This window comes from Chaetura pelagica, unplaced genomic scaffold (assembly GCF_000747805.2).
Source record: "Chaetura pelagica isolate M959 unplaced genomic scaffold, ChaPel_1.0 scaffold76, whole genome shotgun sequence".
Lineage (NCBI taxonomy): Eukaryota > Metazoa > Chordata > Aves > Apodiformes > Apodidae > Chaetura > Chaetura pelagica.
This window is the reverse complement of record NW_009970723.1, coordinates 13,342,025-13,364,281: the sequence shown is the minus strand read 5'-3', so window position 1 is coordinate 13,364,281 and position 22,257 is coordinate 13,342,025. Positions and strand designations below refer to the sequence as shown.

The following is a 22,257-nucleotide window of genomic DNA, read 5'->3' as shown; positions in this document are numbered from 1 at the left end:
GGCAGTTTCAGTATCCAAAATTTTTAACCTACCAAAGGCCCCTGGAAATAAGTTACTTCTGGGGAATAATTTCTGGACAGAATCATTTGTTTGCTTGGTTGTTGTATTTTTGCAGTCACTGTTTATGTGTAGTTTGATGTGTGGTGCAAATGGGGAGTAAATTATGAGCTATTTGTGGGTCTGTGCAGAACAGATGTCCTGCCAGAGAGGGCTCCTCCAGAAGCCTACATCTGCCATCTTTCTTTTGAGTTGATCTGACTGGGTAATCATCAAATATCTCTATAATCTTTTCACTGCTGTCATTAGCTCCCTGGTGTCTGCCATCCGTCAGTAATATGATTTGAGTGTCATGACTTTTCTAGCTTCCCCCACGGTTGAGATGCTGCCACATGCGGGGTCCATGGTAGAACTGCAGCTGTAGAATAATGTACAAATGTGCAACATTTAGCTCCTAAAAAGACAAATGAAAGGGAGGAAATAATTAAAAGGAGTATTTAGCAAGGTCTGTTGTTATCCCAGGACACAATTGTGTCTTTGCTGCCAGCAGTGGAAATTCTGCATGTGAAAATCTAGGGAAGGCAAGCAGACAGACACTTGTAAATTCCATTATTCAGTAATCATCAATAGGATATAAAAATATTTTAAATAAAGAAGGAAGTATTAAACATTCTGATATCTCTAAAATAATAATTTGTATGCAAGAACACTGAAAAATATTTTTGGGGAGGAATGAAATAAAGCTACAGATAGGTGCTGCTTTCTCCCCCCCCTATATTAAATGTTTTAAATTTAAATCCTTGCTGCCCTCATGTGGGTGTAAATTGTGTTTGCTCTGTCTACTGAAACTAGCAATGGACATATTTTGTTAGAAGAGCAGTCCATACAATAGTATTTATACAGCAGATGAAGGCTGATTCAGATATGGAAATGGTGCTGTCCTTCTGAGACAAGCATCTCCAGTAATGTGGCTGGGAGTCCCTGTGGATACATTTGCTGAATTTTAGTTCTGGAGAACCAAGAGTGTCCTGAGTGGTGGGAATCTGCTGCCCAAACTCTTTCTGGAGAAAGGTGCCTTTGCAGCTGACAGAAGGTGATGAAGGCTTTTTCTGAACCAGATAATGTCTATTCTTAGTTGACCAGGTGGGTCCATCCAGAAGGAACATGCAGAATTTCCAAACACCTTTCACCTCAGGACAAGAGACAAACCAGAGAACTGAGCACAGGTCTCTAATACACCAGTATGCAGCAGCTGTAGGAGCAATACTGATAAAATGGTACAAAAACAACAAAAAAAGAAAGAAAAACAATCCAGCAAAAGCCAAGTTAAATAGTTATTTTTGTAGCTGTTACTCTCTGGTGTACGGACAATTGCTGTGTATATTAGCATAAATTATTTTTTTTTCAGGAATTAATGTTGGAGTTGCGTTGTTAACTGCATGGTATTGCACCAATACCTGTATGTAATCACAGAAGTTGTGGTACATTGTTAGCTAATGATAATGTTTTGTTGCATATCGTGTTAGTTGCCCATCTACCTAAGTTGCTTAGACAATGAGGGCTTATTCATTGATAATTTATAAAGCAAATAGCAGAACTGAATTTTATAACCTTACAATAAAAGTTTTGAATGAATGGCTTTGCCAATCTTGCTTCTGTTAAATAACCTGTGTGGAAATATGAGATACAGAATGATAGATAAGCTTTGAGGGCTTTTATTTGCTAGATAATTGAACACCAAATCTAGTTAAATGCCAGATCCTTCTTAGGCCCTATACATTTCAGTATGCACAAGACTTTACAAAGTATTAAACAAGTTTTGTAAATTATGTTCAGAGCTGATTATGATAATAAAAACTGAGGAACCCTTTTTTAGACAGTCAGAGATAAAAAATGTTCTTCAAGGAAAAGTTAGATAGTTTGCATGCAAAGGAAAATGTAATAAAAATTAAAATAAGAACACAGTAGCCTGAACAGTGGTCAGGTATCCTTTTGTTTGCATGAATTATTTGTATTTTCTTTCATTGCTGTTAAAACTAAAGGTTTTAAAAAATAGATTGTCTGCAGTCATAAAGTAAAGATTGACGATTAGACCTGATGTGGAGGACTGTACCTTGGAAAGGAGAAGCCAGGTGTGTGGCTGTCTGCCAGGTGACAAGCAGGCGAGTTACCACTCAGAAGGATGTAATGTTGCCTAAAGAGTGAGCCGGACAATTTGCTCACTTGGGTGTTGTTTCCAGTCAGGAGGGGTTTATAGACTAGGTGGATAAGGCTTAATATTTCAGACATTGTCACTTTCTCTCATGTGCAGTTGTATTATAACCTGTTACTGATAGTGGTAAAAACTCTCTCTAGAGAGAGCTTCCTTTTGCTTTTCCTCCTTGTTGGCTTCAGCCAGGAATTTCCTTCTAAGTGCAACTGCAGGTTCTGGACTATAATACACTGCTACTAATTCCACTATTCAACCGCACCGGCAAAGCCAAGCCCTGCTGCTTCCCATGGAGAGGGGCTTGGGTTCAGGGCTACTGCGCTTCGGAGCATGGCAAGGTGTGAGGGAGGCCATGCAAGGCCCCCTGTGGATGAGGTTCTCCACATGAAGCTGGGGGAGCCACTGCCATCCCATCCTCAGGGAAGCACCTCCTCCACCAGCCATCCTCACCCCACTGCCTTCCAGCTGAGGAGCTGGGAGAGTCTGGCTGCTGGATTCTCTTTGAGGATCTACTTTCTGTATCATAAACATCAAGTTCTTCAAAATACATCTATAGCAAGATATTCAGAAGTTGCTTCTGTTCACTGTGCTTCTGCTGGCAAAACAAGCACTGCAGTTGAAATCTGAATTTAATAAAAGTTCTGATTCCTTTGAACTCTTTAGTCTTTACAGTTACTTCTTTCTTGATAATCTCTAATCTCTGTTGTGTTCTAGTAGCAATATGGGAACTGATGTTTAGCCAAGAAATACCTTTTATATTCAGCATTCTGGTTAAAATGACAGTTGGAATTCAGGTTTCATTCGTTTGGAATTCATTTGGATTTTCTCTGTGTGGTTTAGTGAAACTTACTCTGTACAACTGGACACTTGGAAATATGGTGAGCAGCCAAAGAGCTTACTAAGAGGTTAACAAGCTACCAGGTATCAATGGTTGATACCTATTGATACCCTCACACAGGTTGCTACTCCGTGGCACATGTAAAAGAAAGTTATTTGGCTTCATTGTGCCATGGGGCAAAAGCAGGTACAGAGATGGATCATGCAGAGCAGCAGAAGCACTTTAATGTGTTTGTTGCATAGTGACATGTCAAAACACTGAAATCTGGTCCAGATAATTTCTGGTTTAAGAATATTGCATGGAGAGCATGCTGGGAATTTGACTTGATGCTTGTTTTACAGTAGCTACTTTGTAAGACTGAAAGAGATACCAAGTGAATCTTCAGTAGTTTTATCTGTGCATGTCAGAATTTTCAGAGGAAAAATAATAGAATCTTTCACTACCTTAAATGTACAGCAAGCATTTACTCTAGTTGTCTGGAGGAGACTGTAGAGAAAACTAGACGTGACTCTGACTGGAGTTTATATTTGTTTTACTAATCGGTCTATACAGTGAAAAAAGTAAGATCACTGTGCAAACAGGATAGCGAAACTGCAATAAAGCTCAAAGTGATTCTACTGTTCTTCTGATGAACAGTGTTGTATCTCATGTCAGATTGTTTTCCCACATCTACTCCTTCCTTAATAAGTATTTCAAAGCTGTGAGTTAAAATATTCAGAATACTTAAAGTGCAAGATAGATGACAGTGGTCGACTATACATTCATCCCAGTTCTGATGTCTGACAATATACCAGCTGGTAGAATCCCATAACAAAATTTTGATATGGAAATTTCTGTAATTGAAGCCATCTTGTTGCAATTCCACTTTGTGTCAAGTGTTCCTTCCCTCTGACCTCATTAGGTGTGCCTGGTCATTTGGTACAGTGTTACTAAAAAGTTTTAATGTAAAAGCCTCTTTGATTAATGATTGGTTGGACTGAGGTTTAACTGTGTAGGATTAAGTGGATTTAAAAATGGCAAGATGCCAGAGTAGTATTAATGCCAGACTTTAATAAGAAGCAGAAGTAAACTCCCAGGACCCTTATGATTTTAATATGAACAAAACTCATGTGCTCATTACCTTAATGCCCTACCCTATTTTATTTATACATACTCTGATAATTCCTACAGAATAGTAACCTGGATATGTTAGAAATATGTAATTTCAGTTATAAAGCCTTACATTTTTAATGAATCATAACTTTTTATTAATTTTTAAATCATATTTATTCAATGTTATTATCAAATAGAGAAAAATGTTTCTTACTGGTTTGAGGCTTTTTAGTTGAAAAATGATATGGTAGTAAGACCAAGTCAGACTGGCAAATATTTCTCACAATTAATAATGTACTGACATTGTAGTTGAAAAATGCATTTTCACGTTTGTGTCATCTGCTACTTAAATTTCCTTCTACTGTCTTCTTAAGTTAGTCATCCTGAAAGTTTACAAAGTTGGCATCTCTAGAGTTTAATAACCTTATTTTTTTTTACCATTGATCACATGTTCCAGTATCTGATACTGCCAAGAAAACAGAGACTGTTCTCACTACAAACAGCATTTGGTCATCTCCCTGAATCCTAGTAGAGCTGATACAATTGAAACGTATACTTAAAAGATATTCATTGCTGAATGAGGGCCTTTGTAGCTAGCTTTTTTTCAGTCCATGATATCTTTGCTCAGATAAAGGGCACTGATTTATTATTAGAACTGAACAGGGAAAAACTTCCCCATCCTGGAGGCTGAGAATTTTTTTTTGCCTGCATCGATCCTGATTTCCTGATTTTGTTTATTTTGCAGTGAACTTCCAATAGCAAGAAGCATGTAATGAAATTTTTGTTTCTGAACAGTAATATATGCTCTGAGAATTAGGCACTAATAAACAACAAAAACAGTTCTTTGCAGAGGTGGCACTGTTTCTGCCAAACCATGTAGGATAATATCCAGTCAAATACATGGGTTGTAATGCCTAATCTCTCATAGAAAGCATGGATGTATTGGACTTACCCTGCTGAAACTGGGATCTACAACAGCAAAATTGTGCCTTTGGACAAGTGATGACAGTCAATGATCCTGTCTCCTCTTGTACCACATTGTTTTCACTGGTGATCAAAGCTCATTAGCCAGCATATTACCTTTGCGGTCCCCATTGATAATTTCTGTGCCACAGAGTTTTTTGACTTAAGTCTAGTATCTCCTTTCTATTCTTCATATAATTGACCATTTGATATTGTTTTTCCTTTTTTTTTTTTTAGGAAGAAGGCCAACAAAAACAAAGGACAAGAAAAAGAAGAAAAAGAATTTGATGGAAAGGGCTCAGAAGCAGCACAGCATCTTTTTAGCAACAGATAAAACAAGCCAGTAAAGACTTGGTTTTCTTTAATATATTTTTTTGCAAAGTGCACAAAAGCTGCTATATGCTCCTGCCCATGGATGCACTATGATTCAGCTGCTTTGACAGTATTGGTGGCAGATACCTTGTGAAAAAAAAAACAAAAAGCCCACAAACTTGCTTGGTTTATTTATATTGTTTTTATTTTATTTTTGCCTCTCAATTTTGACCTGAAGACTTCAAGGTCAGGAGCACACTGAGTTGAATCAGTGAAAATGGCTCTGAAGTGCATGACAGATTTTGTCCTGAGTGCTTGGTCAACATGCTGACACGGAAGGGAAGCAGGAAAGAAACCTCTGTCACCATTAGGCGGACTTGTGCATATTTAAATAATATAAAAGGAAGTCTTGGAGGTTTAGGTACTATTGCATATATGGCCTTTGTTTCCTATATTTGTACATTTTAAGACTAAATGGATATTAGTTACTTACTTAATGTACGTTGTTCTCAGCACCTGCTACGTTGGAACAGTTGTATAATAAACTGCTTTAAGACAATATACTGCAGGAACCACTGCCTAGAGTTCAGAAGCACAACAGACCCTGTGTGTACATATTACTCTGTCTACATATAAATGAACATATTTACTGTACATCTATGCATTTTTATGTATAATACTTTATACATGTTGAAAGTTATGTCCTGTTGGTTCTAATAATATACTTTAAAATAATCCAGTAAATGTTTACTTTTACTGTGTTTTAAGTATCTTCTCATATTTCTCAATAGTTACAAACTATTTTTCTCCTTTGTAAAGCACATTCAAATGGCTAAACTATCTTGTACTGACCCTCACAATCAAGTGTCAGCTCTGAAGCACACTTGCCAGACTAGTAAACCACAAGTCTCTTCTGCTATTCTGTACTCCTATCTCAGCCCGTGTATTTTGTCTCAGAAAAAGAAATGTGCCTTTTTTTAATACAAGGCATAATGATGATGGATGTTTTTAGTGTCAGGACAGAAATTTTATGGAACATTCTTGATATCTAATATTGTATGTGTAGGGTTTTTTTTAATAGAATGCGCAGTGTTTGATTTCTGATCCAGTCAGATACAGAAAACAAATACTTGAATAGGGAAGAAACAAAAGAAAAAGCTGTGTAAGTGCAGTCAGTCAAAACTATGGCAATCTGCAGTCAGTGTTCCTGTACTGTAAGTTATTTGTAGAAGTTTAGCAAATTTAATCTGCATCTGATGTTTGTTTTGAGGAATTCTTTGGGAGAGGTAGAGAGAATTTTCTTTGTAGGAAGTTAAAACAGCTCAGGATGTGTAATTAGGTAACCTAGCATTACTGGGTTTGCATTCAACGAGATTTTTTTTAATACCTGCTGAGAAAAGACCATGCTAAAACAGCTACAATTAATTTTAACTTAGAGAAGTTATTCCAGTTCTGGGACTTAAATTTGCATATGACTGACACAAAGCAAGGAAAGGTAAAACAGACCCCAGAACCAGACTTCAAAAAGACAAAATTCTTATCAAAATATACTCTAGAAAAATCCCACAAATCTCAGTTTTAGTTTAATGGGTTATATGCTTTACAAATAAACTAGGGAAATAAAGCATCTATAAGCACAAATATATCTGTTTTTAGGTAGGACAAGTGTTGCTACAAAAATGTGCAGTAGTTAGGCACATGTGAATGTTCCATGAAACTGCTTGTGGACTTCCACTTAAGCATGAGGTTTTAACCATCTTTCATTTAGAATATGTTCATACTTAACTAGAATGTAATAAACTTAAGAAAAATAAGATCTGATCCTGGGCTGCTATTTTAGACATTAAATGCTCACTTTAAAAAAAAAAAAAAAAAGACAAAAAAAAAAGACAGTAAGAACTGTAGCTGCCTGTTTGCTTATTGGTTATCAAATTTGGCTGTAAGTGCAGTGAATGCCCTCATACAATCATTTTAGTAGTGGTTACAAATACTGTATTAGGCATGTCATGGAAAGAATGCTACAAAATACAATAAAATTATGTCACAAGCTTTAAAGTAAAATATTTTTGGTCCTTTTTCATTCTAAGAGTGTATTTCTTTGGAAAAGCATACACAAAGAAGAAATGGAGAAGGTATGTGGATGCAGATTTTCTTTCACTGGAGTGGAAAAGTTGAGGGTTTTCCAAAGAGCTATTTTATTGATACCTACCACATGTGCACAACAATCATGTAGATTTGGTGCTTAGGGACATGATTTAGTAGTGGAGTTGGCAGTGCTAGGACTTCATGATCTTAAACATCTTTTCCAAACAAAACAATTCAGTGTTTGAAAAGGCACTGTATATTAGATATGAATGGGTTTCTCTTGTCCCAGCCACCTTTATATGCAGCATTTCCTTCGGAGTGTAGATAAAAGAAACTCATCCCTAAGTAACTAGTCCCCTCATGTGTAGTTTCTTCTTTGTCCTGTTTGTACATCTGTTCTTAACCTGCATTTACATGGTCATCCTATCCATGCATTCATAGCATTGGGCTTTTTGTAGGATCACATTTCTCCTGAATTAGGAAGGACCATGCCTTGGAAAATAGTAAAAAGTTCATTGCTATAATGATGATGGGTCACTGGAACAGGCTCTCCAGGGAAGTGGTCATGGTACCAAGCCTGTCAGAGTTCAAGGAGTATCTAGATGGTGCTTTTAGTCATATGGTAGTGTTGGAAGGAGAAGGGAGTTAGACTCAATGAACCTTATGGGTCCCTTCCAACTTCAGACATTTATGATTCTACAATTCTTTGACCTTGAGAGATCATCTAGTCCCAATCTCTGCTTGAAACAGGGCTCAACCTCAAATTTGTATCAAATCTACCTGAGGCACAGGATTTCACCACATCTCAAGTCTGTGTTGCCATGTTGGACCATCTTCAGAGGCGTTTTTGTTGTTGTTGCTATTTGAGTGCATTGTCCCTTGTCCTTTTGCTGTGCACTTCTGAGAAGAGTTGAGCTCAGGCTTCTCTGTAAGCCCTGATCAGGCCACTGAAGATTGCTGCTCGATTTCCTTTTAGCTGCCTCTTCTCCAATTGAAACACCCATCTTCAGTTTAGTCTCTCTTAAGATGTCTTGTGCTCCAGCCCCCTAACTATTTTAGTTACCCTCCAGTGGAATTACTCCATTCTTGTCACAGGCACAGAACCCCAGTGGTGGACACCTGAGTGCTGGGCAGAAGAGGTCCAACCGCTCCCAGTCTCCCTTCTGGGACTCAGAGAAGATCTCACAATGGTGACTTTCATACTTCTACTGGGATGCTTGAGGAACTGGGGACAGCTCTGGCTTACACTACTGCTTCAGGATCTTCAAACAAATGTTCCTTGGTAAAGTGAAGATCAGGTTTTCAAAGCTAGGTATAATGAAAGCAGCCTGTGGCCACTCTACCTCTTATTTCATTTAAATTTGATCAAAAGCATGCTTGTAAAGGTCTTGCTTCTCTTCTGGTAAGCAGCTGACCAAGTACAGATGCCACTTTTTCACTCAAAGCTGTCATCACTTTTTTTAATGTTTCTCTCAAACAGTGGAAAGATTAGACTTTCTGACTTCACAAGGTGTTTATGCCCCCAGCTTAATGATAAGCTATTGGCAATTTGTTTAAACCAGAAGAGATTTAAGTAGTAGGATAAAGAGCTTCACATACTGTAGTAATCAGTTTAAAAAGTGTTACTGTGCAATGATGGGCAAAAAATTACTTCTTAAAAGTGTACATTCTTTTATATCTTACTCACCTGTCCCCGAAGAAACAGTTGCATAGCCCCACTCTGCATTTAGGATCTTTCTATCCTCAGTATTCCTTACCTTATCCTGACCTCCTAGCATCTGTCTCTTTAAATTTAAGAAGTCCACCAAAAAAAGAAAAAAATAGGTGCAAGTTTAAAGCAATTATTTTGTGGCTGACTGGTCTTCAATACATCTCAGCTGTTCTTGCTAGTGAGAAATTATTGTTGCATTCTCTTTTCTTACTCCTGGGGAGAAAAAAAATAATAAAATAAAATAAAATAAAAAGTTGTGTTCCACATGATGGGAATGCAAGCCAGCATTAGGAAATTTTTATCCTTTTACACCTGTATGCTTAACATAAAGATGTCTGTGACAGAAAAGTGAATACTTGTAGGACTTACATGATGTATCTTCCTTTATCAGTATGATTTTGTAGTATGAAAAACTAAAGATTATCATTTGAATAAGAAAAAAATCAATTAAACACCACATTAACTTTTTTTTAATTAAAACTAAAAATATTGATAAAATCTCTATTGAATGTTTCTAAATTGAGACAACTTTTCCTAACTGATTAATATCAACATTAGTACTTCAGCTATGTTGTGCTGATGAAATAGAATATGGGATAGAATTAACCGATCTTACTGGCACAAGTGTCATGTTTTTTTAAATGGATGATGCTACTTCTTACCAGGGGGTAGTTCAAAGCAAACATCTCATTCCCTTCACCAACAAAAAGGACTTGTCTCTTGACACTAGCTCACTTTCACTTCTGATGGTGTAAACCAGCATAGATTCCTGTAAACTTGAGACTGGTGTTGTTTTGGACTGATGCCAACAAGAACAAAATGTACCCTTCTGAAAATATAACCCAGAAACCACTGTCAGCTTTTTGTTTAGTTATTTACCAAAAGCTCTGTGCTGAACCTGGCATAATTTCTTTCATGAGAAGACTCTGTCTGGGAGTGAGGAAAGGACATTGTTAGCATTAGGATGGATTAGAGCAGCCTGACCTACAGGACACCTGAGGCAAGGCAGGCCAGTGTGTGAAGTGCAGCTCCTCTCAGGAGTGAAAGGTGCTGTAAAGAATGTATGACTAGAAAGAGCATCCTGAATGAGCCCAGCCTTCAGCACATTGTTGAACTCTTCTAGACTTCATCTGATATTTTTTCAAAATGCAGACTAGCTCTGTTTATGTGTAATGAACATATGTCCTCAACCTCAGTGAAGCTGGATCCTTACTTAAACTGTGTGATAGTCACAGTCATCTGTGGTCATATCAGCTGTGAAAGATCTACCTAGTCTCCTTGTTTTCAAATTGTGTCTTCAGTGACGCTCAAGTAATCTTGTTGATTTTAATTGGGCAATACCAATGAAGCTAACTAATAGTTCATAGACCACAAATTAATACACACTAAAAATGAGGATTATTTGTTTTTCTCAAGTCACATCTCAAAATAGAAATTCAGCTCAAGAGACCAAAGAGTGGCAGTCAGAGAACATGTCATGTCTTGGCTTGCAACTATGTCTTAGCTTCTCTGTCAGACTTTATGGGAAACAAGAGAGATAAGAGCTTTTTCCTCCTCCTGTGAAGACCTTTTCTTATTGGAAACTTTGGCAAGAGGTTGTTTTATTTCTCTTTCTGAGTGGACTTGGGGGTATTGATTGCACCCTTCCCCCTGCTCCGCATGCTGTCCTGATCTTAGCTCCAGAATTGTTTCAGTCTTTTATCTAGTTGCTGTCTAGTGATACATGCACAAAAAAATCTCAGGGATGTGGAGTGCAGCCACAGGATTTCTCTGTCACAGTTTGGTACTCTCCTTTTGGCCTCATGTTCCTTGTTACCCTGTGGCCTGGCTTTGGCAGGAGCAGTGAATGGCCTTTCTACATCAAATGCCTTATAGTCTGCCTATTTTCTTGACTAGGGCATGTGGAATCGAACTCTAAGGCTGATCTTAGTAATTTATGTTGTGATCAGATATCTTCTCTCTGGAGAGTTAATTACATAGACTAAAGGTCTACAAACAGATGATGACAGGCATAGGCAAGTATGTATCCCCTCACATTAATAATCTAAACCAGGAATAGGTAAGTATTTGGACAAGCGTAATGATCATCCCTGATCCAATGACTGCAGATGTTGAGGGAGTATGAGATGAAGAAACTGCAGATAGTGGCTGATGTGCTCACCTTACACAGTATTGCCCATTGCCACTATTGGAGGCAGAATACTGAACCCTTGCTTTGATCTGTTAGACCCTCTTTCTAGGTTTTTATATAGAAGTATATAGTGTCTTTTGCTTCACTAAGTTAGTTTAGATAACAGGTTTTCAATTTGTTTTCTTTTGCTTCTTCATGTTTTTATAATGAATTTTTAAATTCAAACCATTTCAATCCCAGTTCAACAAAGATGTTAAAAATCAAAGTCTTTGCTCAGTCCTGTTAGGACAGTTGATACAGACAGCTGGTGACTTGGGCAGGGAAGCTGCAAGGTTTTTGTCGTCTAAAGGTACATTTGCCTTTGAACTCAAACCATGGAGATTTTTCCAGTTTATTACAAAGTGATCATTCATAGAAGATTGGCAACCATACAAATGAAGAGTAGGAACAGTAAGAATAAACCATTTTCAATCTGAATTTTGTATGCAGTTATGATAAGGATGCATGAATGATGAATGAAAGCATTTTATAAATCTGTACTGAGGTGACCCAAATTGCATTTATTCTAATTATAAATAAGCTACAGCTCTACAATGCTGATTAGTTGAATAAGGCAATCATTCTTCATTCTTTTTCTCATTTTGTTATTATTTTCCCTTCATGCAAGTAGTGGAGCACAAGGATCTGTGGTTTTTGCCTACATTTTCTTCCCCTTCCTTCCTGCTCCCTAGTGCTTCTAATGTCATAATTCAAGGAATTCCTATGAGCTCTAAGCTACAGATGCTTTGCAATATTACAGATGTTTTGGCATGTATTTCTGAATTACACAGCCAACCACACTGAAGAAAATCCAGATGTTATTCAGAGAGAGAAAGTAAGTAGCACATGCATTCTGAAGAAATATATTAATTCTTTATTTCTCTGATCAGCTTCATTTTTTGAGGTGTGATGTAAAAAGAAAGGGCAGATATATTACCTGGGAAACTTCCAAATCCAAATCCATTTTTTAGAAAAGTGAGATCTTTGACCATTCTGGCACTGAAGAATATCCACATGTTTTTAAGCAGAAAGCTAGCATTGCTCTGATAAATAGAGAGGAGAAGGAAAGCTCAGCTGTACAACAGAACTTCCTGCCAGAAATAACCTTATCATAAACCCAAACTTTACCCTATTAAAATGGCTAATTAACAGATATAATATAGATTAAGACTTCTTCAGCAAAAGAAACCCATAACAGGCCAGGTAAGGCTGATGGACCCTTTGCTGACAATGAAACTGTGGTGTGCATTTCAGCCTGGCCTATAATGCTTAAGATCTAGAGCAAGACCTGAAGCCTTCAGGAGGACAATTTTGATTCCTAAGCAGCATTTTTTCCATGGAATATAGCTGGTTGTGCAACATAATTCATGAAATGTGTGTTTTCCTCCATCTGAGTTAGTCATAAGAAGAGCAGGCCCTTTCCTTCAACCTGCTGTGACCTACTAAATTATTCCAGCAGCAAAATTGTCCTTTGGCTGTAGCCCATTTTCAATGCTACATTTGCCAGTCAGAAGACACTCTCCTTTCCTCTAAAAAATGTTATGCCACCTCGGTCCTCTTCAGTAATTTGAAGGTTTTGAGAGTAGATGGTGATCCAGAGCGCAGCTGTCCTAAGGCTGACCAACAGCAATGAAGACTTTTGTGTACACAGTCCTGGATGTACTTTCTGCCTTCTTGGGAACTAGGCAAGAGTGAAGATCAGGCAGATTGAAATGTGTGGAGAAACCTGGAGTGAGTAAGATTCTAAATTTTGACTGGTTGTCTTAATTTTAATGAATTTATTTATCACAAGTTATATTTGACATTAAGCACAGAGTTCCTCTGATCTGTTGCTTATATGCTATTCCAGTTCTCTTCTCTGAGACTAATAGGAAATTCCTCTTGTGCTAATTTTGCTCTCTATTGTTTTTAAAATCAGTTTCACAAAGCATTCACTTAAGGAAAGAGTTGCATTGGAAGTTTTGTTGATTAAAGATCTCACGTAGGACCAAACTGCTTAAAACATGGCAACCACAGATTTCCCATATGGCATCTGCTATGCAAAGTGCACCTGGATCAGTGAATTGTAGGTTAAAAATTCTCGAAATCATACTGTTGCTTCTATATGAAATGAAGAATACATGTCCAAGTGAAACTTTATAGCAAATCCAGATCTGTACATATTAAATCCTGACTTACTAGAGCTTTGCTTAGCTTGGCCTAGTCTATTAAGAACACTTTTGCCATCCATTGGGCATAGACACCCAACTAAATGTAAGCTAAGCCATTTGCAAGGGAGATTAGTTACCTGGAAGGAATACATGATAGTGCTGAATGTATTTATTGTTCTGAAGGACTACATGTACATAAAAAACAGAGAGAAAGGCAGTGCCTAGCCAGTAATTAATTTTTAACTCTTGCATAAATGTGTCTCTACAGTTGAGGTGGTACTGCTGAGGACTGATTTGCAAGCCTTCTTTAACAAGTGGCAGCCAGACACTTCAGAGTCCCCCTGTGTCTTCCCTGCAGACTGCCCCAGTTCATCACCACCAGCCTTTCTCCTCAGCTATGCTTGTTGAGAGCCATGCACATTCATCTAAATTGAAATAGATGGAGATCCATCTGTGTTTAGGAGGCTGTACATTTCAGAAGCCCAGAAACAAGCATTCTACTATGTAGCATACTGCTACAACCCATTTATTTTCAGAGTGGAGCTGAGACAGCCATGTAGGTGTGTAAGTTTTGATAAACGTTGCAGCTGAACCCGAAGATCTTTCTGAGATGAAGCTATCAAAAACCACTCTGTTCATCTTGTTTTTGAGCTCCCAGAAGGCTCACAGAGACCTCAAAGAACCACCATGAACTTGAGGAAGCCCAAATATATAAAAACACAGTCTTGGCTGGTGTCTAAAATGTGAATGAGAAAATACATATTGGTATTTGGTCAGATACAAAGACAGATACAGATAAAGACAAAAATAAACACATTCCAAAAATTTTCTGCCTAAGCTGAAGAACAGTATAATCTTAAACTGGCAAGAATCCTAAACTTTTTGGAAGCTAACATCAGATATAATCAGAAGCACAGGCTCACAAATGTTGTCAGTGAAGTTTCTCCCTGGGTAGATATTATTCAGCTTCAGACCTTCAAAGCAAATGATGTGTAAAATGTTTGCTACACTTACATCTTTAATTCCTGTCTAATAGTGGTAGTAATAAAGACAAACAAGACATCATGAACTAAAAAATGCCAGTTGCACAGGACACTGAGGTCTTAAGAGGAAAGGAGACCATGCAGTAGCTCACAGGCCATGACCAGCTGTATGTCTAGAGTTTCTCAAAACTGTGCCATACCTGACAGCATATGGCACACTTAGATAAGTATTTTATTTGTAAACGGAAACAGAAAAATACTGCTTAATTTTTAAAAGGTAGCCTTGCAGATGAGACCTTCCTTACCTCTTCTCATTGAGTGTGGGTAGGTAAACCTCTTGCCTTTTGGGCCAATATATCCTTTTTCATTAAATGGTATAATTGCAAAGGCAGCCTTGCATCAGTGGGGGACAGCAATAACTGAAAAACTAGTATAAGCTTAACAAACCCTCAAAATTTTGAAAATGCCCTCAGTTCTTCCAAGGATATTATTTTAACCAGTCCTAGTATATCTGGATCATGGGAGAGATAGAAAGCATGTGTACAAATATGAACTTCTCAACAAATATGTTGAGTCCTTACGGGAAAAGCTGAGGGAAATCTACTTAGAAAAATTACTGCCCATCAGATGAAAAGTGAGTCGTAAATCTCTGGCTTGTGGTGTTGTGCCAGCCTGGAGGAACTCTCAGGATTGGTTCTACAGTGCATGGTCTTATGCTTAGGATCACAAGAACATAGATATGTATCAGTAAGGCTGTAGTAGGAGAAAAAAGGCAGGCTGAGCTAGCACTGTGCTGATATAGAGAGAATTGTGGCAGAATGTTTTAGTCAGTCATATATCAAATTAATTGAGCACAACTGCAGTTTTAATTTAAAAATTTGTCATACACCAAGATATTTGGCATGAGAAATAATGCCAAGCTAACAATGACTGCTAGAAACATTGAAGTTAGAGAAGCAATAAAAAGCTCCTGAATCGATTAGACCAGACAAGACAATATTTTTTCAATCTGAAAAAAACCCCATAAAAGTAACTTTATATGGAAGCAGAAAAGGAAACAAGCTGTGTTGGGTTTCTTGGCAGGTTAACATTTATTTTAGTTCTTTGCTTGAAATTGTATCAGAGGTTGTGTGTAAATATTTCCAAGTAGTTTACTGTCTAAAATTATGCATTTGGCAATGTTACTGCATTTGTTGCAGTAACAAATGAGTTTGAATCTCTAATTGAATCTCTAACTGCAATACTTAAAAAAAAGATAATTAAAGGGCTTTTAACAAGGAACTTATTATTTCCATTTACATTTCTCATATTTTGTGTCAAGTGATAGCTAGTATTATTTTTTGCAGTCAGAAATGGAGATCTAGAATAGAAACAGATGCTACTTTTCACAAAAATTGGTGTTCTCAAATGCCCCTGTGTTACAGGATCTCTAATGTTACCCTCCTGCCTCTTAGGTAAGAGTAAATTCCAATCCATTTAACCTCTAAGCCTGGGTTTTTCTGGGGGCCTTAACTGAACATGCTGTGCTGGAGGCATACACAAGAGCAGAGCCAATCCAGATCAGTGCTGCTGCAATCAGCAAGAGGACACTGGAACAAATGAGCCCATGCTGCAGGTTTTGATGGATCAACAAGTAGGAATTACTCTAACTTCTCATAGCTGTGGGATATTGCAGTGTTAATCCTCTTCCCAGGAAAAAAAACACTCAGAGGAGCACTGAGGCCACCATGCTCTGCAAAGAAACCTGTTTGACCAGAGCCAGCATTTTATTTAACAGCCTGCATTAAAAAAAAACAACCAACAAAAAGCAGCTGAAAAGATGTGTCTTGTTAGGGGGAAATATATGAGGGAAAATAGTTTTCCCAGCAACATTGCAATTGGCATTCTTCCTCAGCTCTGTGGGTGAGATTTTGCAAAATCTTAGGCCTAAAGATTAATGTAACTTTGTCCCAGGCATTGGTCTCTAGCACTCTTCCAATTACTCACTTAAGCCCTGTGTGTGGATTGCTTTAATATCATAATTCGGACAGGAGTTTCATTTCTTCATGTTAAGAAATACTAGCATCACACAACTAGTAGTGCAGCTGTTCTCTGTCTTCTGCTATTTCTATTGGGGGCCCTTCATAGATCCTGAGCTCTCTTGAGAGAGACACATTCAACTCTAGCTGCAGAACTGTCAGAGAATGCTCATCTTTTCATGGCAATTTTCTGTCATGGACTTACAAAGAGCAAGGAAAGAGACAAAACTGTCCCCAGTGCTAAAACAAATTAAAGGATTACTGGAAGAAATACCTTCAGAAGAAAAAGTCAAAGCAGAACCTTTCATTGTGCTACTGTCTGCCCACACAACAATAAACGTGAGTGTGTTTCCTGCATGCCTGCACAGAGGAAACAGTCATCAAAATGTCCCACAGTACTTTTCATAATTGATTCTCTATCTTTTTTCTCCATGCTGGAGATGTGGACAGGATCAGACTTTCCAAAGTAACCAGGTACGTTTGTGCAGACTGACACGTGGGCACCAGTGCTGTGCACCCTGTAAAGGAGCAGTTCAGCCACTCTGGAACTGCTGCAGAGGGAATCCCCTCTTCTGTTCACTTCTGTGCAGGAGGCAGAATGTCAGCTGCCTGCTGCAACACTTAAAATTAACAATTAATACCATGTATTCAAGCAGCTGCCAAGTCTGAATAATTTAATTTTTAAGAAATTTGCAGTTTCTGCATGAAATCCTCTATTTCGGCTCATGTTTGTTGCCCTCGTGCATTTTCAGTATCTTGCTGTCTGCTCATAAAATCCTCCTACCCCATGTTGTCCTTTAATTCAAGCTCTCTGCACAAAACAAGTGGAAATATTCAGGCATTGCACAACAAAAATGTTTATAATAGTGGAAGATACCAGAAATGTAACTAAAAAAATAGGAAAGATGTATTAGTTCAAAGATGCATGAATAAATTTAATGTTAAAGCTGAACCTTCAAGAGGTAGATAACTAAATCAAGCCGTGGAGGTGGCTCAAATTGTATACAGTTTTGAGGAAGTGTGGAGTGTTTTTTTGAATACAGTTGTGCAGTGCAAATGCTAAAATTTGCATTAAACTTTATGCAGATTTCTGTGTATTGTAAAACTGAATAGAAGCCAAAGAGGATGTTTTGCTTTGTTGTGTAAATTGTAAGTCAAAGCAGCACTCAGAGGGCCCGTCTGACTGTTGTTTGCTCTTCATGCCTATAACAAATGTTGCCAAGTGAATAGCAGCACTTCATTTCTTTCCAGTTTGTCGAGGTCTTTCTGGACAAGACCCTTAAAAGAAAAGCCACCCCAGAGGATGAGGGCAACAGCATTCCAAAGCTCTGAGCGAAACATTTTCATTCCCGTTAACATGAAAGTTAAGAGCATCCCAACATGTTCTTGGGCTTTATATCATTTCCCTTAGCAACTGCAGAACTACAGCCCATATGAAGATGGGAATTGTCACCCAGGAACAGTCTGGCAAATCTTCAAAGAAAACCTAAAAAGGAACAGAGGCTTTAGCACTATCCCTGAAGAAGGCCACAGACTGTCCAGGGACTTCAGTGGAGCACAAGATTGAAGAGGGGAATGATGCAGATGGCACTGGGAAGGAGCTGTGCTTGAGCCCTCTCTGTCACAAATGTCAAGTATGGCCTCCAAGAAGCATAGAAAAAGATTCATCTTTAATAATGGTTCCTGCTGCAACGTTCTCCTCTATTGATGGAGATACTTTGAGCACACCACCTCCCAGGACACACCCCTTGTCTCACTGCCTGACTTCCTCTGATCTTATTTTTCACCATAATTTTGTATAATTACTATGCATTTCTTGTAAGAGTAGTATGTTGCCTGGTGGTTTTGTGCTAATATAATGGTATTGCATTGCTACAAGAGCTTGAAAAGTTTAATATTTTACTATTATTTTCCAGTCTGAGCAAGCAATTTCCACACAGTATATTCCTTTCCCATAGCCAGCTCTCCTTGGGCAGGAACAAAGAATACTCATATTTATAGGTTGCCTGTGATTTCTTCTTCTTAGTCTCAAGGCCTATGAAAAATACTGCTGTATCCATCTATTATACAAGGCTTGTAAATAGAAACATATCATCTTTTAATAAGATATTATCCTCTACCCATTAATCACTCCCTTGTTTTTCTGGCCATTGTATAAAAGGAGAAATTTTTCTACTGCCTAGCCCAAAATTCCAGCAGAAGCTTCATAAACCAGGTATGCCAAAGCAGAAACTGTGTTGTGCTAATGCTTATGGTCACCATAAGAGTAAATTTAGATCCTGACAACATTGTACAATGGATGAAGGGGAAAAATAATGCCAGGCACATTTTCAGCCCCACAGCTAACTTCGAACATCATCAGCATCTGAGACACTACATCTGTTAGCACATGAATAGTCATCTTGGTTGCTGTTACATCCTAGTGAGAAACCTTTTGGATGGAGCCCCTCCTCATATCTACCTGACATATAATTTTATTTAAGCATGGATGGAAGAAACAGCTATAAACTCATTTCCACCCGCTGTGATTCATGCACTCACGTGTTCTTGCTGGTGGACAAAGCTTACAAGCCTTTCCTTTCCTGGAATATCATCAAGGTTACCTAAAGCTTCTGGTCTGAAGCTTGTGTCCACACCATGTACTTTGGGCTCTAATACCAACTCTGAGTTGCTCTCAAAATACCATTTTATTAAATACAGTCCTGTCCTGTTCATTTCCAGTTAACTGCCCTGCTTTTCTAAATACTATTTAATCATAGACTTTTCTGGATCAACTGCCCTCGAGCCCCACTGTGTTATTTGCTGTTATCTTCTGCAGGAATAAATAAGGATTATCAGCACTGTGGAGAGACACTGCGACTAGTAATTCAGGCTTTGTCAAGAGGAGTCAAGTACTTTATCATCCTCATCCCATCTGTAATCTCTAAACAGTCTGTCACTGTCTAGCAGGGTATAATGCAACATTATTATCTAACAACTAGTATGTTCATGTATGACTTCTTGCTAAGAGCTTAACAGTTTTGAATCAGAAGATTAACAGATTAGAATCCACAAAGAACTCGCATCACACAAATCCTCAAAAGATCTTCTCAAAGGAACAAGAACCAAAATAAACACATTTGGAAAATAAGGCAGTTGATCAAAATAGACCACTGCTTCCTTTGAAAGTAATCAAAAGAAGATCTGTGGTTAAAGGGCATCCTCTACAGGCAGTAAAATCGAATTTTTAAATTAAAATATATCTATTAATAAAGTACTATCTACAGTACTTTGTTCTGCCTAAATTTAGATCAGAAAGAGCTCTTCTTGTGTATGTAATAATGACACAGAGCAATTTTTTCCTTGTTCTTCACATTATTAAAGATACTGTAAAGACAGAAACTACATATGCCAAAATGTTTCAGACTTGAGATTTTTTTTAAAAATTCAGATCAAGTTTATGCACAAAATAAAGAACAGTTCCTACTTCCTTTTACATTAAACATTACCTGGCTAATCAGGTATTACTTGCTTGAAGAAAAATGGTGTGCAGCTTGAATGGAAATGAGAGATTTTGCTGTCATAGTTTTTAGTTACAAAATAGTGTCTCATTTCCAAAATCACTTTAATACAAAGCTACAAAGGAAATGTCAGATCCACTAGACCTAGAGAAGTTCTCAAGGAAACCCTAACAGATTTAGATTTATTGCCTGAATAACATTTTTATGTATGTATTTTTTAAAAAATAATTATATATATATATAAAATTTGAGAAAAAAAAGTTAAAAATATCCAAGAAATCTTGTCTGAGGAACTTGATCCAAGAAACCCTCCAAGAAACCAACACACATAGTAATGTAATATATATATATAAATTTTTTTGCTGTGGATCAGAGTGAGAGCATTTTTAATAAAAAGGATCCTGACCTCACTTCACGTTTGTCTTTGAAGGAAATGAAAGCAGTAATGTGTATGTGTTTATATAAATATTCTCATGCAGAGTTAGAACTGTTGAGTCACTATGGGAAGCCATTCTCCTGGCACTTCAGCTGGCCAGAGCCATGCATAAGAATTATTGCATAGATCCGGCACAGCTCTTTTGTGTCCCTTTAGTTTTCTAGGGCTACTATTAAGAAAGATACAGATTTGACGAGAGGGCTAGTTTCTGTCGGGAAGCGACTCCTGCAGAGCAGGAATAAACAAGCAGCAGAGCTGGGGAGCGCCCTGGCTCCCCGCGGCGGAGCATCAGTGCCGCCCTGAGGCAGCGCTGGGGAGCTGCTCCTCCTGCTCCTGCCTCGATGGCTGCTGCTCCTGCTGTTGCTTGTCCAGCAAATCCTGCTCTTGCTGCTGTTGCGGCTCCGCCGGCCGCTGGACCGGCTGCCGTGCGCCGGGGTCTCCGTCTGTCAGCGGCTCCTGAGGGTATCCCAGATTTATGGAGGCCTTTCCATCCCTTAGGATCCCCATGCTTATTTAGATGGTCGTGGCTTTTAAGCTTTTCTCGTATCTCCATCTGATCAGGCAATGGGAGACAAGAGTGCCGCAACTCACACCCTGGTGTTCCTGCAGGGTGCAGAGCAGGGCCTTCAGACACTTAGGCTGTGAATCCGCACTGTTCTTTATGACATGAAATATTTCACATCAAAAGCAGGAAAAAAAAAAAATCTTAAACTGTGGTTTCCTGATTTCTAAACTCTGGATTTCCAAGTTTAGCAGCACAGCAGGAACATCAAGCTGACAAAGAAAGCATTCACTGCAGGTTCCTCACAATCCATATTTGAAAGTGCACTGCACTTCATCTAAATTAATCAAGACTTAATACACTGGATGTTGACACTTGTTTCTCAATTTCCTGTCTTAGATGAACAAAGTAAAAATGTGTCCATGAATACTATTGCAAAATAGCGATAATAAATAGCTGGTAACATGCGGCTGTGAGAAAACATAAGGAGAGAATGCAATCCTGGCAGGAGACAGTATTTCACATGAGGGAATTTTTCAACACTGTGACTTTTTTTTTAGGGCCCTGCAGAAAATACTAGGAAATTTTCATTGGGTGATATTGCATAGTCAAATTTATATTATTTTATTTTATTTTATTTTATTTTATTTTATTTTATTTTATTTTATTTTATTTTATTTTATTTTAATTTCTGCCTTTGGATGAGGATATGCTCTTCTGGATGGGAGATATTGTTTTTTGGGTTTTTTCTCATATATATCCTACACTGATAATACCTATTTCTTGGAGGCTGTTACATTAATTTTTCCCTGATAAGTATTCTTTCCATTGAAAAAATGATCAGAACAGATCCAATTTTATTATGTTTCAAAAATGAAAATAAAACCTCTCTGAAAAGCTGACTTTTGTTTGGAAGGTAAGCTGTTTTACTATTCAGGAAATAAGGTATTTAATATGATAATTTAAAATCTCAGTTCAGATTAGATTCAAGGAGGAGATCTATTCTCAGTTTTAACTATGACTTTTCTTCTACTTAATATTATAGCTAAATGAGAGCTGTGATGTTAAGATTCATCTTATATATTATGCTCACATTTTCTCTGGATGTACTGATACATCTTTGTCCTATACACTCAAAGCTTAATAAAAAACTGTGATCCTTTTCTTCCCTGTTGATATTGTCTGTGGTCTTTATATGCACAGATATTGAATGTGCAATAGTTAAAATGAGAACATCAATATTTGGAAGGGAAAATACTTTATTTTTTTTTGTGGACCAATATAGTCTAAT

General features: G+C 37.8%; 1 protein-coding gene across 1 annotated transcript in view; it reads left to right on the top strand.

Moving 5' to 3' along the window:
• Nucleotides 1-5,446, top strand: part of RSPO2 (R-spondin 2) — a 56,344-nt gene extending 50,898 nt beyond the window's left edge. Inside the window, exon 6 of the mRNA XM_010006534.1 lies at nucleotides 5,337-5,446. Coding sequence (XP_010004836.1) covers nucleotides 5,337-5,446 — 110 coding nt within the window. The remainder of the gene's footprint in view (nucleotides 1-5,336) is intronic.
• The last annotated feature ends 16,811 nt before the right edge of the window (nucleotides 5,447-22,257 follow it).